At 44.7% G+C, this 17,215-nt stretch overlaps 1 protein-coding gene across 1 annotated transcript in view; it reads right to left on the bottom strand.

Annotated features, from left to right (window-relative positions):
• Positions 1 to 752: 752 nt before the first annotated feature.
• Positions 753 to 17,215, bottom strand: part of si:ch211-51a6.2 (neurotrypsin) — a 29,914-nt gene continuing 13,451 nt past the window's right edge. Inside the window, exons 3-14 of the mRNA XM_062995393.1 lie at positions 13,208 to 13,450; positions 11,773 to 11,911; positions 10,799 to 10,977; positions 9,673 to 9,820; positions 8,088 to 8,266; positions 7,206 to 7,347; positions 6,136 to 6,350; positions 5,911 to 6,052; positions 4,219 to 4,497; positions 2,644 to 2,766; positions 1,492 to 1,772; positions 753 to 1,072 (exon numbers count right to left, since the gene is read on the bottom strand). Coding sequence (XP_062851463.1) covers positions 753 to 1,072; positions 1,492 to 1,772; positions 2,644 to 2,766; positions 4,219 to 4,497; positions 5,911 to 6,052; positions 6,136 to 6,350; positions 7,206 to 7,347; positions 8,088 to 8,266; positions 9,673 to 9,820; positions 10,799 to 10,977; positions 11,773 to 11,911; positions 13,208 to 13,450 — 2,390 coding nt within the window. The remainder of the gene's footprint in view (positions 1,073 to 1,491; positions 1,773 to 2,643; positions 2,767 to 4,218; positions 4,498 to 5,910; positions 6,053 to 6,135; positions 6,351 to 7,205; positions 7,348 to 8,087; positions 8,267 to 9,672; positions 9,821 to 10,798; positions 10,978 to 11,772; positions 11,912 to 13,207; positions 13,451 to 17,215) is intronic.

Here is a 17,215-nt window from a genome sequence, read left to right as displayed (position 1 = left end):
AGAGCATAACTAGCCCTGCTAGTATTATGTTTTCTTTTCTCCCAGTTTGTGGTCGTCTCCAGCTTTTTAAAACTGCAATTTTTTTCGTGCTCTCTGTATTTGGGCTACTTGTTTCAGAAGCTGCTGATACAATCATTGTACCAACCAGCAGCAGATTGTTACACAGGATCACACTATGCTTTCTGTATTCCTTCTCCACTCAGTTAGATGTCCAGCTCTCCTTAAGAAATAATGACCAATAGTGTTCATTGGGCATCTGACCAGAGGGCAAGCATGACCACCCAATCAGAGTCGGGCATGTGCCTTCTCCAACCAATGGCAATCCTACAGAGAGCTTTAACAATGATGGATGATCAGGTTTCGCTTCTTGCACTCGTTCTCCAACAGTGATTCCCCATTCGGCCCTCCCTCCCTCAGACACAGCCAATAGTGTATGTTAAGCACCAAGCCAGAGGGGGTAATAACATAAGCTTTGATCATAATGACCTAACACATTGATCAGCCCAATTGATAACGATGGTGACTGGCTTCAGTGTCCAAAGGAAACACGTGCTAGCCCTCATCCGACCAGACATGCAAAAGACAGATATGCTGATGCTTTCACAGGAGTAAGCAGACAAGCAAATAAGGGAACTTCCCCTCTGTGTAATGATGCATGGAATCACGAGTCACTGACTGAGAAAGGTCTGCCATTATCTGGAGGATCTATTTTGGAGCCTGTGCCATCCATCCTTATGTTTAAATAAATACAGCTAGCTTTGGGCAGAACCCTTGGTGACCTTCTCAATCCACTTTGTGAACCTGCTGACACGAGTGTATACACCAGGATAGCTGGGATCCCCACAGCCATGACCCCAGGAAATGACTCCAGTCAGCGTCCAGCGGCCACCGTCGCCCTGACACACCAGCGGGCCGCCGCTGTCCCCCTGGCAACTGTCCACGCGCCGATGCTTGGACAGGCTGCCGGCGCACAGCATGCGTCCTGTGAAGCGGCTGCCGTAGCGTTTCTTACACCTCCAGGACGGCAGCAGTGGCAGCCAGGCCTGCAGCAGGGTCCGTGAGTACTCAGAGTCTCAAAAAACACAAAGAGAAAAGAGTGGTTAGACCCTACACACAGTACAAATCAGGAAAATAAACAGCACATCACATGTAAAGGAAGCTTGACGTTGAAATGACCAAAATATGACCGCAAACACGATACAGCTAAATATAAGTGAACCTTGCTGGGTAAACAGGAACTCTATCATGCTATAAAACAGAATGAGCAATCTAAAAAATATGTTTGTATTCTGTATATGGTAAAAATCATTATTAAAAAGACTTTGATTAAAAAAAAAACATGACATTAAAATCCTAATAAAATACATAAATTAGCTACTTCAGATGATTTTGTGTTTTAAATATGTCCAGGTTTTCTTAACCGATATCTTATGATCAGTGGGGAAAAAGTTAAACCAAGGGTGTTAAATGATAAAGCAGGCACTCACATACCTGTAACGCCCCATCCGGTGATGATACACGCAGCAGGTCTCTTGGCTTTCCTGTCACCAGGAGCAGGAAGGCAGGCGGTGTTAGTGTGAGGGTTAAAGGACACACAGTTCCCATCTGTGCCCTTCAGTCTGACCAAGGCTATATCGTACTCCCAGCCCTGGCTGCGGTACTTCTTGTGAATAACAATACGCTCGGGAGAGAGGGTGCGCTCAAAGTCGTCCTTTTCCTCTGTGTGGTAGTCTCCCAACCTCAGAACGTATCGCGACGAATCTGTGCCAAACCTGAAAGAGAAACGACCAGCGTCACAGGAAATGACAGGAAAACCTTGAACATTATTTATTTTTATTGACCTGTTCAAGGTCACAGTGGCCACCCAGAAACAGTGAGCACAGGACAGGCCGGGCAGAAAACACTCATCCAATCACATACTTTCTCACACCAATGTGACAATGTTTAAATCAGCCAACCTGCTGTCTTCCTTCTGCATGCTTTTGGGAGGTGAAAGAACATACCAAATTCCTCTCAAACACTGACAGGAAACAAGAATATCTGTCTGTCTGTCTGTCTGTCTGTCTGTCTGTCTATCGTGGTCCAGGTATTGGACTAGTGATCAAAAAATTGCTCGTTAAAGCCCTGAGCAAGACCATTAACCCTTAAACTGCTTTCACTGGTATCAGTAACAGTTCTAAGCTGGGTAAAACCATCTACTGATTTCCCTCAGGATAAATAAAGTATCTATCTGTCTGTCTGTCTGTCTGTCTGTCTGTCTGTCTGTCTATATACTGTATATATCTATCTATATATCTATCTATCTGTCTGTCTTTCTGTCTGTCTATCTATCTGTCTATCATCTATCTATCATCTATCTGTCTAGACAGCATGAATGTAAATGCATTTTACATCAAGGTTGCCAGATTTCAACTTTTAAAAATGCATGGTTGAAGAAGGGTCTTGGCTGTTGGATGTTTTAGTTCCCGTTTATCCAAAATCCCACCACAACATAGCCTAAACCCCACATTTATTATTATTATTTTTATTATTAATAATTTCTCCTCCCCTCCCATCATTTCTGTGCACACACTTTTTAAACATGCTGTAGAAGAGAGTAAGATGAAGCTGTTCATGTAAAACCACTGGATGTCTCCCTCTCACCTCTTAAAGCAATGAGCAGCAGTGACGACCCAGCAGGAGCTGATTAAAGTAGCTCCACACAGCGGATGGTTTCTTTTAGACTGAGACCTCAGCCACAGAGAAACCTGCCATGGCCAGTCCCCCCTATAAAACAAACAACAATTATTAAACACACACAATATTCAAGTTTTAGTCACGATGGGCATTGAATTTTAAATGTGTTTGAGGTTATAAAATATAATCAAGTCAATCAATCAGATCAAGTCAATTAAAACACTGAAATATATCTCTGTGCCTTTGAGGGTTAAATAAAGGCTCAAGAAAATGAACAAATCACAGATTCTTCTTTCTATTGAATTTTACAAAATGTCCAAACTTTTCCGGAAACTGTGGTTTGTAGTTTTGAACTGTAAAAAGAAACACGAGCAGCACTGAACATCCAATTCTACCACAGTCTGATGGACAGTGAGTGACCGAATCAGATATCAGAGATACAGATCCACGAGCTCACGCTGACAGTTTAATCTCTATTATTATATTTATTATTATTATTACTATTAGTAGTAGTAGTAATAATAATAAACTCATAAAGCACCTTTCACATATCCAAGGACACATTACAAAGTAAATATTAGAGGATAGAACCTATAGCATCATGCAAAATTATGATCATTATTATTATAACTATTATTATTATTACATTGTTATATTATTTTTATTATTATATTGTTATATTATTACTATTGATGGCGGTAGTTGTAGAAGTACTGATAACAGGATTATTGCTGTTGTAGCATATTTTATTATTGTTGTTATTACTATAATTGTTGTAGCCTACCGGGTAAGGTACTGGACTAATCAAAAGGTCGCTGGTTCAAGCCCCACCACTGCCAGGTTGCTACTGTTCAGCCTTTGAGCAAGGCCCTTTTTTTAAAGTGTCCACTAAATGTAAAATGTTGTTTATTTATTTTTTATTGTATGTTTTGTTTACCTTGTTAATTTTTTCATCAAAGCTTTGGCAATACAAGTGTAAATATTTGTCTTGCCAATAAAGCACCATTGAATTTAATTACATTTTAGTGCTGCAGAACAACTCTAGAGAGAGAGAGAGAGAGAGAGAGAGAGAGAGAGAGAGAGAGAGAGAAAGAGAGAGAGAGAGAAAGAGAGAGAGAAAGGGGACCTCTGTATCTTTGCCCATAACTTTGACAAATGTTAATGAATTTTAAAATTATTCCACTGTTGCAGCATCAGATCACGATCAATAATTCAGACTGATGATCGGCTGAGTCCAGTAGGAGTTGGACCAGTAGGTCTGAGGTTTTATCCTCTTGGCCGAGCAACTATGAACTCTCTGTCACGTACGCAGCAAATAAATGTATCTCATACAGTTTATAACCTTTAATCGGACCTTTAAGTTCTTCATTAAAATTCTGTCCTCAGAAACAAATGGTTGTCATGGTAACCACTATATTAAATAAGTAAAATGGCGTTGCAAATTGATCAAAATTTGCCAAAGTTATGGGCAAAACTGTAGAGATCCCTTTTCGACTCACAGTTTATACAACACATAGCTGATAAATAAACAGGCCGGGTTACCGGAGTGACTTGTCTCCGCCGATGATCCTCCTCCTGCGGCGCAGTGTGTTGGGTCTCAGACCACACGACTGTGTTGTCATGATGCTGTCGGATACTGGCTGAGAAACGTAATCACAGATGACCCCGGCGTCCTCGCTGTGCTTGCAGTCGTGTTTGTCCATACCCTCTGCTGAGCACTCTCCCAGAGATGACTCTGTACCCACACACCTCACGTTGTCCAGGTGGATTGGACCCTGACCCTCACCAAAATAGGCCATGGAGCGTGCTTTGGAATGTCCACTGATAAAGAAACACACAAAGAGATAAAAGGAATAAAAATTATATACATTCTGAGAAAGCTTTTCACTAAACTTCTAAACACACTATATTGCCAAAAGTATTCGCTCGTCTGCCTTCACACACATATGAACTTGAGTGACTCCCATTCTTAATCCATAGGGTTTAATATGATGTCGGCCCACCCTTTGCAGCTATAACAGCTTCAACTCTTCTGGGAAGGCTTTCCACAAGGTTTAGGAGTGTGTTTATGGGAATTTTTGACAATTTTTCCAGAAGCGCATTTGTGAGGTCAGACACTGATGTTGGACGAGAAGGCCTGGCTCACAGTCTCTGCTCTAATTCATCCCAAAGGTGTTCTATCAGGTTGAGGTGCAGGCCTGTCAAGTTCTTCCACACCAAACTCGCTCATCCACGTCTTTTTAGACCTTGATTTGTAAGTCATGTTTGAACAGGAAGGGGCCATCCCCAAACTGTTCCCACAAAGTTGGGAGCATGAAATTATCCAATATCTCTTGGTATGCTGAAGCATTAAGAGTTCCTTTCACTGGAACTAAGGGGCTGAGCCCAAATCCTGAAAGACAACCCCACACCATAATCCCCCCTCCACCACACTTTACACTCGGCACAATGCAGTCAGACAGGTACCGTTCTCCTGGCAACCGCCAAACCCAGACTCGTCCATCGGATTGCCAGAAAGAGAAACGTGATTTGTCATTTTACGAGGCCTACCACTTTATGCTGTCGTTCCCAATCACTAATGTTTGTAGAAGCAGTCTGCATGCCGAGGTGCTTGGTTTTATACACCTGTGGCCATGGAAGTGATTGGAACCTGAATTCAATGATTTGGATGGGTGAGTACTTTTGGCAATATAGTGTATATCTGAGGGAGTTTGTGCCCAATTAATCAAAAGAGCATTTGTACGGCTGGATGTTGGTCAAGAAAGCCTCAGTTGATGTTCCAGTTCATTCCATGTCATGTGTGTGTTTTTGCTGACCATTAGTAAACACACATTTAGAGTTGATGATATTTCAGTATTGACCTGATGGATAGGTTACAGCTAGCATTAAAGATTCAAATGATCCAGAGATCATTTAGATTTATAGATTAAGGGTTGTATGGTCAGCAGTTGTACGGCAAGTCTTGGGGTCTTGAATTTAAACCTCACTGTTTTGTACAGAGTTGCACAGAGTTGGGCATGTTCTTACCACATGAGTTTTCTCAAGGTGCTTTAAATTGCTCTTAAGTTTGAGTGAGTGAGAGAATGAACATTATAGAGTAAATAAATAAGCTAAACAATAAAATATAAACAATTAAAGCTTGGTGTGATCATCATATTGTGACCCTATCAATGTTCCTATATTCCCTGTAGTTGTTTGCTGTTCTTCTGCATTGCAAACAAGTGAATAACTCACACGAAGCCGAGCTGCCTGCAGACCACTTCAGCGTTGATATCGTTCCAGCCATCATCACACACACTGCCCCACTGACCATTGATGAAGACCTCCACTCGACCCTCTTTACGACTTTCTCCATTCACCAGTCGAAGCAGAGGACCTGCACACAGACCACGCCCGATACAGCAATGCTTTTCTGATACAGTCATCGATTCATTATGCATCTCCCTTTACACTGGTTACCCGAGACTAGAGGAACTGCAGGGACATCTTTGATGTGTTCCCCTCTCTCACAGTACACGGCTATATCCTCACTGTGGGAACAGTCATGACGTCCCCACGCTGCATGGCTGCACTCCAGCAAGGAGCTTTCTGACCCCACACAGCGCACCTCGTCCAGCAGGATCAGACCCTTGCCTTCTTCATATGCACCTTCTGATGCCACCTTGGCATGCCCTCTGTTGGGGAAAAAAGTTCATTACTACAGTTTTTATCTCCTGTAATGATCGAACATCAAATCTATCAAAAATATTTTCAACCTACCTACTTAACTGTCTGTCTGTATGTCTACCTACCTACTTATCTATCTATTCATCCATCCATCCATCCGTCTGTCTATCACTATATCTACCTACCTATCTATCTATCTATCTATCTATCTATCTATCTATCTATCTATCTATCTATCTATCTATCTATCTATCTGTCTGTCTGTCTGTCTGTCTGTCTGTCTGTCTGTCTGTCTGTCTGTCTGTGTCTGTCTGTCTGTCTGTCTGTCTGTCCATCCGTCTGTCTATCACTATATCTACCTACCCACCTACCCACCTACCTATCTGTCTGTCTGTCTGTCTGTCTGTCTGTCTGTCTGTCTGTCTATCTATCTATCTATCTATCTATCTATCTATCTATCTATCTATCTATCTATCTATCTATCTATCTATCTACCAACCTGCCTATCAACCTACCTACCTAACTGTCTGTCTGTATGTCTACCTACCTACTTATCTATCTATCTATCTATCTATCTATCTATCTATCTATCTATCTATCTATCTATCTATCTATCTATCTATCTATCTATCTATCTATCTATCTATCTATCGAGCCTCTTTAATAATATGTTCTATCTCTCTGTTTTGAGAACCCAAACAGAAGTGTATGGGAACACATGGGGTGTTTGGAACACAATCTCAATATAAACATTTTCTTTAGGTTGTGACTAAATACAACAAATTCACTGAGATTTGAACCTGAATCTCAGTAGTGGTAGACAAGCGTAACAGACTGCAGCACCACCACGACATTAAACCCACCTGAACCCAAGTTGTCGACACACTACTTGTGCGTGTTGATCCGTCCAGTTATCGTCACACACCGTGCCCCACTCTCCCGAGTAGTACACCTCCAGACGTCCCTCCCATGGACTGTCTGCTCCCACCAGACGCACAGCTCCATCTACAACAGAGTTTGGTTTAACATCTCAGACTTCCTGCTGTATCTGTACTTAGTGATGAGTCCTTAAATTATAAGATGCAACTGCATGACTTATTTAATCAAACGTTCAGTTTAAGTTGTTAAGCATTTAAGCAGCGCTGGGTAATCAAAACACCCAGGACAGGTCACCAGTCCACACACAGGGCAATCATAGTAGCTCCACTTGGCCTGACTGCAGGTCTTTGGATTTGCTGGAGGAAACCAGAGCACCCAGAGGGAACCCACACGGATACTGGGAGAACATGCCAACTCCACACATGAAGGTCCCAAATCAAACCCAGGCCCTTCTTGCTGTGAGGCCTCAGCGCAACCCACTTTAGCCCCTTATTTGCAAATACTAAGACATTTTGAAATGTATGTATTTTAAAAAGATAATTCAGGTGGCACAGTGGTCTGAATGGACTCCTGAATGGATTCCTCATTGCTGCTGCAACTGCGCCCTCTGCTGGCTGTTTGAAGCATCTGCATGATTGATTGGTTCAAGGACAGCAGTTTGTGACTCCATGTACATGATGTGACCCCATCTTAGTGCATGTCTGTGAGGGCGCGTGATAGTCTGTGGCTCTCCTTGACCAGTCAGCAGAATTCTACAATTGGGAATTGGATATAACTAGATTGGCAGGACAAAGGGAGGAAACATAAAAATACACTTTCAATAATTAATAAGTCTTTGAGCAGTGACGTGTTGTGGGTCAGTTCACCTTTGTACGGGTTGCAGGACACTCCAGCGTCCTCTGTGTGGTCACAGTTGTGTAGGCCCCAGGGTGTGTGTGGACACTCTTCCAGGGAGAGTTCGTTTCCTGTGCACTGCATCCCGTCCAGCAGGATGGGCCCGGTGCCTGGGCCGAAATGAGACCACGACCAGGCTTGTGGCACACCACTGAATACAACGTCACACACACACACACACATGACATTTAAATTTCTTCCAAAGGTGTTAAATTCAGGGTGAGGTCAAGGCGCTGTGTAAGCCACTTAAGTTCCTCCACGACAAATCTGTCAGCCATGACTTTACGGTCCCCACTGTTATGCACAGGGGCACAGGGGTTATGAGTTATGACTTCCTACACTTGGACGAGCCAATCATTGCCCTTTTAGGTGCCTGGCTTGCCGGTAACAGAGCTGAGATTCAAACTCGTGTTGTGTTGCTGGAGCCTATCCCAGCTTTTCAATGGGCACAAGGCACACAGTAACACCCTGGACGGGACGCCAGTCCATCGCAAGCAGACACACATACACACACACACACCCATTCACTTACAGGGCAATTCAGTGTCTCCAATTAACCTGACTGCATGTTTTTGGACTGTGGGAGGAAACCGGAGCTCCCGGAGGAAACCCATGCAGACATGCGGAGAACATGCAAACTCTGCACAGAAAGGACCCGGACCGCCCCGCCTGGGGATCGAACAGATACATTAATTTAATTCTTTTCGCAAGCCACTTCATCCTGGTCATCCTGGCCAGTACAGAGCTCTGTCCTTCACCCCAGCGAACACCTTTGGAATGAATTAGAACAGAAGCTGTGACGCAGGCCTTTTTGTTCAATATCAGTGCATGACCTTACAAACACTCTTTTAATCGAATAAGCAGAAATTCCCACAAACACAGAGATCCTCCCAGAGATCATGGAGATTCAATTGTAATGTCGATCGTTTTGGAATAATATGTCCAACAAGCTCAGAGCAAGGTGTCCACAAATTTTTGGACCACATATTGTGTCTAAATATCACATTTACATTTACAGCATTTAGCAGACGCTTTCATACAAAGCGACTTACACAATGAGCTGAACACGATGATCAATTGAGGGTTAAGGGCCGTGCTCAGGGACACAACAGTGGCAACTTGGTGGTGGCGGGGCTTGAACTGGCAACCTTCTGTTTACTAGTCCAGTACCTTAACCACTGAGTTATCACTGCCCTCTATCACAGCTGAATATTTTTGATAGAAAAAAAAACACAGAGCTAAACTCATTATACACCATTGGCCAAACCGTTCCTTTGAATCATATATAAGGGCAACTTGATAGCTCCTAGGTGAGTTCGCATGTTCTCCCTGTGTTTGTGTGGGTTTCCTCTGGGAGCTCCGGTTTCCTCCCACAGTCCAAAAACATGCAAGTGAGGTGAATTAGAGATACAAAATTGTCCAAAACTGTGTTTGATATTAAAAACTTGAACTGATGAATCTTGTGTAACCAGAATCTTGTGTCCTGTCGTGAATGTAACCAAAGTGTAAAACATGACGTTAAAACTTTATAAAACATTATTAAACATTATTTCCTACCCAAGTCCCAGCTGTCGACACACCACCTCTGCTTCTATATCATCCCACTGGTCATCACAGATTGTGCCCCATTGTCCGTTATGATAAACTTCCACTCGTCCCTCGAAGTCTTCCTGGCCTCCAACCAGCCTCAAGGGGGTGCTGTTGCCTGAAACCCACATCCCAATATGCACAATCATTAATAAACACAGCAGTTCATGAGATACCCGTCTATCAAAAAGTAGAATTGATTATTGTGCTTTTAAATAGCTGCTGATTATTTTAAAGCTGAGCTGAGCAACAGAAATCATATAATAATACAATGTCATAGCAGGAAAATACTTATCAGCCATAACATTAAAACCACCTCCTTGTTTCTACACTCACTGTCCATTTTATCAGCTCCACTTACCATATACAAGCACTTTGTAGTTCTACAATTACTGCCTGTAGTCCATCTGTTTCTCTGCATGATTTGTTAGCCCCCTTTCATGCTGTTCTTCAAATGGTCAGGACCCCCACAGGACCACCACAAAGCAAGTATTATTTAGATGGTGGATCATTCTCAGCACTGCAGTGACACTGACATGGTGGTGGTGTGTTAGTGTGTGTTGTGCTGGTATGAGTGGATCAGACACAGCAGTGCTGCTGGAGTTTTTAAATACCGTGTCCACTCCTACCTAGTTAGTCCACCTTGTAGATGTAAAGTCAGAGACGATCGTTCATCTATTGCTGCTGTTTGAGTCGGTCATCTTCTAGACCTTCATCAGTGGTCACAGGACGCTGCCCACGGGGCGCTGTTGACTGGATATTTTTGGTTGGTGGACTATTCTCAGTCCAGCAGTGACAGTGAGGTGTTTAAAAACTCCAGCAAGGCTGCTGTGTCTGATCCACTCATACCAGCACAACACACACTAACACACCACCACCATGTCAGTGTCACTGCAGTGCTGAGAATGATCCACCACCCAAATAATACCTGCTCTGTGGTGGTCCTGTGGGGGTCCTGACCATTGAAGAACAGCATGAAAGCAGGTTAAAAAGGTATGTAGAGAAACAGATGGACTACAGTCAGTAATTGTAGAACTACAAAGTGCTTCTATATGGTAAGTGGAGATCGAATGTCTCTGAGCTCTTAGCGTCTCACCCTTGGGCGCGGCACACACCACTCCAGCTTCGTTGCCATGGTTACAGTCACCAGACGTAAACTTCCTGCTCCGGCACTCTAGCAGCGAGTTCTCGTTGCCACGACAGCCGAGTCGCTCGTAGTGGAAAAGTCCAGAACCAGGACCGAAGTAGGAGTGTTGGAGCGCGGTGCCGATTTCACTGTACAGGAAAAAACAAGCAATCAAAGCCCCGCCCCAAATAAAAATAAACACCCAGGTTATTAAGCAAAAAAATCTACAGTAGTGGTCCGCAACCTTTTTTGCATCACAGACCGGTTATACGAAGGTGATAATAAAAACTAATTTTGCAGAGAGGGCTTGGGACATCAGAATCACCTGTCGGGGTAAACCCGTATTTTAGGTACGACTCCTGTTGTTTTCTATTAAATGTAGCTTTTCTCCCAATTTTCTCCCCTAATTTAGTCATATCTAATTACCCTGATTGCGTTACGCTTCATCTCTACTGATACAACCCTCCACTGCTGACTGAGGAGCTTTACAGCTGACACACGCCCCCTCTGACACGTGTGCAGTACAGACTGCATCTTTTCACCTGCACGAGGCGAGTTCATATGCGGATCAGCCTTGTGCACGGAGAGCCACACCCTGATCAGCATTATTCCCCACCATTAATCAGCCAGCAGGGATCGTAATAGCAGCAGTTATGAGGAACCCTGGTACGGCAGCCAATTTATGTTTATGCGGCCGCCCAGCCCAGCCGGATGGCAGAGCCGATATTCGATACAATGCATTCGAAATCCCATCTCTGGTGTGCTACCGTATTTTACCGCTGCGCCACCTGAGCGGCGAGAGTCCGGTTTTTAAAATAAAACACATTTCAGAGTGTGATTGTCAATAATACGTAAAAAAAAATACATGATTTATTCTTTCTGTGTGACCCGGTCCGTGGTTGGGGACCACTGCTCTACAGGACTGAGTATAGAGACTTATATACCCAAAACCAAGCTGTCGACAGATGACGCTTGCGTCTCGATCAGTCAGGTGTGTGTCACACACTGCCCCCCACTGGCCGCTCAGGTAAACCTCTAGCCGTCCACTCTTGTTGGACTCGCCTCCCAGTAACCTGGCCGCACCTAGAAAAAAAAGGTTTTTTTACAATGATATCCAGTGCAGTCGCGTACACAGACTATAACGTCAAGTTGTTGTTATTACAGCTTTATGATCATACTTTATTTGTGATCTAGCACCATGCAACGTAAACAGCACCGCCTACATTTAGCAAGCACAAAAAAACAAAAGTTGCAATCACACGGGCACATATAAATACACTTATCAACCGAGCCTGCGATTGTAAAGTATGTTACGGCTCTGAAAGTAAAGTTAGACAAAACAGGATGAGATAATCTTTGCAAACATGTTAAATGTTAGCACCGCCAGCTGACTAGCTATTAGGGAAAAGCAGTCTGCAGTAAAGATTACGCTGCAGTCAAGTCACCTCACAGCAAGAACGTCCTGGGTTCGATACCCAGGCTGGGCGGTCTGGGTCCTTTCTGTGCAGAGTTTGCATGTTCTCCCCATGTCTGTGTGGGTTTCCCCCGGGAGCTCCGGTTTCCTCCCACAGTACAAAAACATGCAAGTGAGGTGAATTGGAGACACTGAATTGCCCTATAGGTGAATGGATGTGTGTGTTTGCCCTGCAATGAACTGGCGTCCCGTCCAGGGTGTTACTGTGTGCCTTGCGCCCATTGAAAAGATGAGATACTCTCCAGCACCCCCCCCATGACCCTAACTGGATAAGCGGTTAAGAAAGTGAGTCAGTGAGTAACTTCAATTCAAATCCCAGGTAGTGCCTCTAACCTGGCTAGGTGTCCAAACAGGCACTACATGCTGTGCCTGAGGGAGGAAGGTTGATGTGATGGATGATTTGCATCGATCATTAGTGCATAGCATGGCTCTCTGTTCGCGATCTGGATGTATGTGACATGGACCACATTTTATAACATTACTAGCAGATGGAATGTTATCATATAGGGATCCGTATTGCGTACGGAGAGTCTCATTGTGCAGGCGCTCTCCAACCTGGGCACTGAATTTTAGATGCTTTTTACAATTAACATGCTTTATTTTACATGCTTTTGCTCTAATGAGAGCATGTACTCGAGTTGACGTGGACCCAAAATCTGACGAGCCATGTTATCCCAGCACGATTTTACAATATTCCAAAGAACATCTTGTAATGTTACTGAACTCTCGACTTTCTCTGTCTTCAAGTGCATAAAAGCTTAATAGAGGTAGTTCAGGCATTCCTTGATATCCTTTGGACCTCAAGTGGTTGTTGTGAAGCTTTGAGGTTTCAACTTTGTAAAGAAAAATGTAAAATAGAAGCCCGACTGTATGGAAGTATACGTCACATAAAATACAGGTCTCACCCTGGTGGCAGTTGCAGTAGGCCCAGCTGATGGCTCCAGAAAGCTGTCTGAAGAAACACCAGGGTTTGGACTCTCGGTCAGGGTTCCTGCAGTAGCTGTGGTCGCCCAGCCCTCTGTCTGGGTACTGCAGCATGTATTCGGGAAACAAAGTCCATCTCAGACAGGGAAAGCCAGAGTCAGTGTGTGACATGGAGCCGTTGTAAAAACCCAGTTCTGCGTAACCCTCCGAGCAGGACAGAGGACCTGAGGAAATAAAACCAACAGGAAATACAACAACCATAACTGTAAATTCTGCCCATTCATTTAGGCAACTTGTATGAATAACAATAACAAGTCCCAATAACGAGTCCCAGTAGAATCTTAAAAATAATACATCATCGTCGGCCGCTCAGGTGGCGCAGCGGTAAAGACACGCACTGCAACCAGGGCTGGATCTCGAAAGTGCGTCGTTTCGAATCCAGCTCTGCCTTCACCGGTCGAGGCTGGGCGGCTATATGAACAACGATTGGCCTGTTGTTCAGGTGGGGGGCGGGATTTGAGACCGGAGGGGATGCTCTTTCAGGACTGGGGCGGTTGCGCCCTCTGCTGGCTGGTCGGTGGCGCCTGCATGGAGACGGGAGGGGGTGCGGCGGAGTGTGTGAGGCGTGGAACGGCCTCGTCAGCCCCAATCAGGAGAAGGGACCGGCATTAGTGAGAGGATGATTGACGGGATGAAATTGGACGCGCTAAAATTATAAACAAATAAAAAATAAATAAAATAAATAAATAAATAATAATAATAATACATCATCATTGGTGCTGGTCCTATTGTTTTGACTCGTTTTGGACGTATCATTACAATTTGCAATTACAACATTGTGCACAGTGTGGGAATTATGGGTCATTTAAAGGTTGTCTGTGCTTGTCTCCGTTTTACTCTCATGCTGTCCAGACGTAATGGGATGAGACAGTAAATTACCGCGGTGAGTCACACAATTCAGCACTGCGGAAAAGAGAAAATTTCACCCAAGTGGAGCTCCGTCAGAGCTACAACTATAATTAATTAAATGTATTTCATAATTTTATGAACAGACAGAAGATGAATGGATTTAAGAATAAAGAATTAAGAAGGGGGGGGCACGGTGGCTCGGTGGGTAGCACTGGCGTCTCAGCAAGAAGGTCCTGGGTTCGATCCCCAGGCGGGACGGTCCGGGTCCTTTCTGTGAGGAGTTTGCAAGTTCTCCGCGTGTCTGCATGGGTTTCCTCCGGGAGCTCCGGTTTCCTCCCACAGTCCAAAAACATGCAGTCAGGTTAACTGGAGACACTGAATTGCCCCATAAGTGAATGGGTGTGTGTGTGTGTGTGTGTGTCTGCCCTGCGATGGACTGGCGTCTCGTCCAGGGTGTTACTGTGTGCCTTGCGCCCATTGAAAAGCTGGAATAGGCTCCAGCACCCCACCGCGACCCTGATTGGATAAGCGGTTAAGAAAATGAATTCAGAAATAAGGAATAAGAATAAAGAATAGGGTGACAGTAGCTCAGCGGTTAAGCTGCTGGATTAGTTATCAGAAGGTAGCAGGTTGCCACTACTGGCCTCACTACTGCCAGGTTGCCACTGTTGGGCCCCTGAGCAAGGCCCTTAACCCTTTATTGTAAGTCACTTTGCATCTGCTAAATGCTGAAAATGTAAATGTACCTAAAGCAGTATAGTCAGATTAATTGTGTTAAAGCTGAATGGGGTCAAATTTCAGCTCCAGTGTTTATAAGCTAAACTACGGAAGCATGCTGTGTTTTTCCCTGAACCATAGCATCATGCTAGCTATTAAGAAGAGGTAGTCTGCCATGTTTTTGTTTGTGAGCAGTGAAGAAATGTAAACAAGCCATGCTGTCCGGACATAATGGGAGCAGAAAGTAAATTACAGCGGTGAGTCACACAATGCAGAGCTGCAGCAAAGTGAATATTTCCTTTAATATTAATAATATTAAGTGGAGCTCCATCAGAGCTAGAACTGTTATTAATTAAATGTATTTAATATTTTTATGAAGAGATAAGATGAACGGATTTAGGAATACAGACTCTTTATTATTTATTTTTTGTGTTAAAGGTGCATGGGGTCAAATTTTAGCTCTAGTTGTTATAAGTTAAACGATGGAATCGTACTGTGATTGCTGTTAAGATGACATAGTCTGCCATGTTTTTGTTTGTGAGCAGTAAAGAAATGTAAACAAGCCATTATACCTGGACATAACAGGTGATAACTCCTTTTTTTACACTAGAGAAACAGCACAGTATCAAACATCACAGCCTTGACCAGCCACTGGCTCTCTGGCATACAGTCGCCCACCTTGTATATCACCGCATTTACATCCTGGTCTTCAGCAATTCTAATAACGTACGAGGCTCTTGATGCTTCTTCCTATTCCTGGCTCCTACTATCAAGTATCAAAGTGGCAGTAGCTAACATTAGCCGTGTTAGCATGTGTTCAAATACCTGCTCTAATATTTTGCCTGAGCTGCAGTTCAAAACAAGCTGGTGGTTAGTTTCACATGTTAAATGTGGACTGGGAGGACTGAGTAGCACCATCACAGATGTGAGTTCGAATCCCAGCTGTACTATCGACCAGCAGGCACCACCAGTGAGATATGAGTTCGAATCCCAGCTGTGCTAACGACCAGCAGGCACCACCAGTGAGATACGAGTTCGAATCCCAGCTGTGCTATCGACCAGCAGGCGCCACCAGTGAGATACGAGTTCGAATCCCAGCTGTGCTATCGACCAGCAGGCGCCACCAGTGAGATACGAGTTCGAATCCCAGCTGTGCTATCGACCAGCAGGCGCCACCAGTGAGATATGAGTTCGAATCCCAGCTGTGCTATCGACCAGCAGGCGCCACCAGTGAGATATGAGTTCGAATCCCAGCTGTGCTATCGACCAGCAGGCGCCACCAGTGAGATATGAGTTCAAATCCCAGCTGTGCTATCGACCAGCAGGCGCCACCAGTGAGATATGAGTTCGAATCCCAGCTGTGCTATCGACCAGCAGGCGCCACCAGTGAGATATGAGTTCGAATCCCAGCTGTGCTAACGACCAGCAGGCACCACCAGCTGTGCTATCGACCAGCAGGCGCCACCAGTGAGATATGAGTTCGAATCCCAGCTGTGCTATCGACCAGCAGGCGCCACCAGTGAGATATGAGTTCGAATCCCAGCTGTGCTATCGACCAGCAGGCGCCACCAGTGAGATATGAGTTCGAATCCCAGCTGTGCTATCGACCAGCAGGTGCCACCAGTGAGATATGAGTTCGAATCCCAGCTGTGCTAACGACCAGCAGGCACCACCAGTGAGATATGAGTTCGAATCCCAGCTGTGCTATCGACCAGCAGGCGCCACCAGTGAGATATGAGTTCGAATCCCAGCTGTGCTATCGACCAGCAGGCGCCACCAGTGAGATATGAGTTAAAATCCCAGCTGTGCTATCGACCAGCAGGCGCCACCAGTGAGATATGAGTTCGAATCCCAGCTGTGCTATCGACCAGCAGGCGCCACCAGTGAGATATGAGTTCGAATCCCAGCTGTGCTATCGACCAGCAGGCGCCACCAGTGAGATATGAGTTCGAATCCCAGCTGTGCTATTGACCAGCAGGCGCCACCAGTGAGATATGAATTTGAATCCCAGCTGTGCTATCGACCAGCAGGCGCCACCAGTGAGATATGAATTAGAATCCCTGCTGTGCTAACGACCAGCAGACGCCACCAGTGAGATATGAGTTCGAATCCCTGCTGTGCTAACAACCAGCAGGCACCACCAGTGAGATATGAGTTTAAATCCCAGCTGTGCTAACGACCAGCAGGCGCCACCAGTGAGATATGAGTTCGAATCCTAGCTGTGCTAACAACCAGCAGGCACCACCAGTGAGATATGAATTCGAATCCCAGCTGTGCTATTGACCAGCAGGCGCCACCAGTGAGATATGAATTCGAATCCCAGCTGTGCTATCGACCAGCAGGCACCACCAGTGAGATATGAG

Source organism: Trichomycterus rosablanca, chromosome 5, assembly GCF_030014385.1.
Source record: "Trichomycterus rosablanca isolate fTriRos1 chromosome 5, fTriRos1.hap1, whole genome shotgun sequence".
Lineage (NCBI taxonomy): Eukaryota > Metazoa > Chordata > Actinopteri > Siluriformes > Trichomycteridae > Trichomycterus > Trichomycterus rosablanca.
Note: the sequence above shows the minus strand (reverse complement) of the source record. Positions and strands in the feature narration are given on the sequence as shown.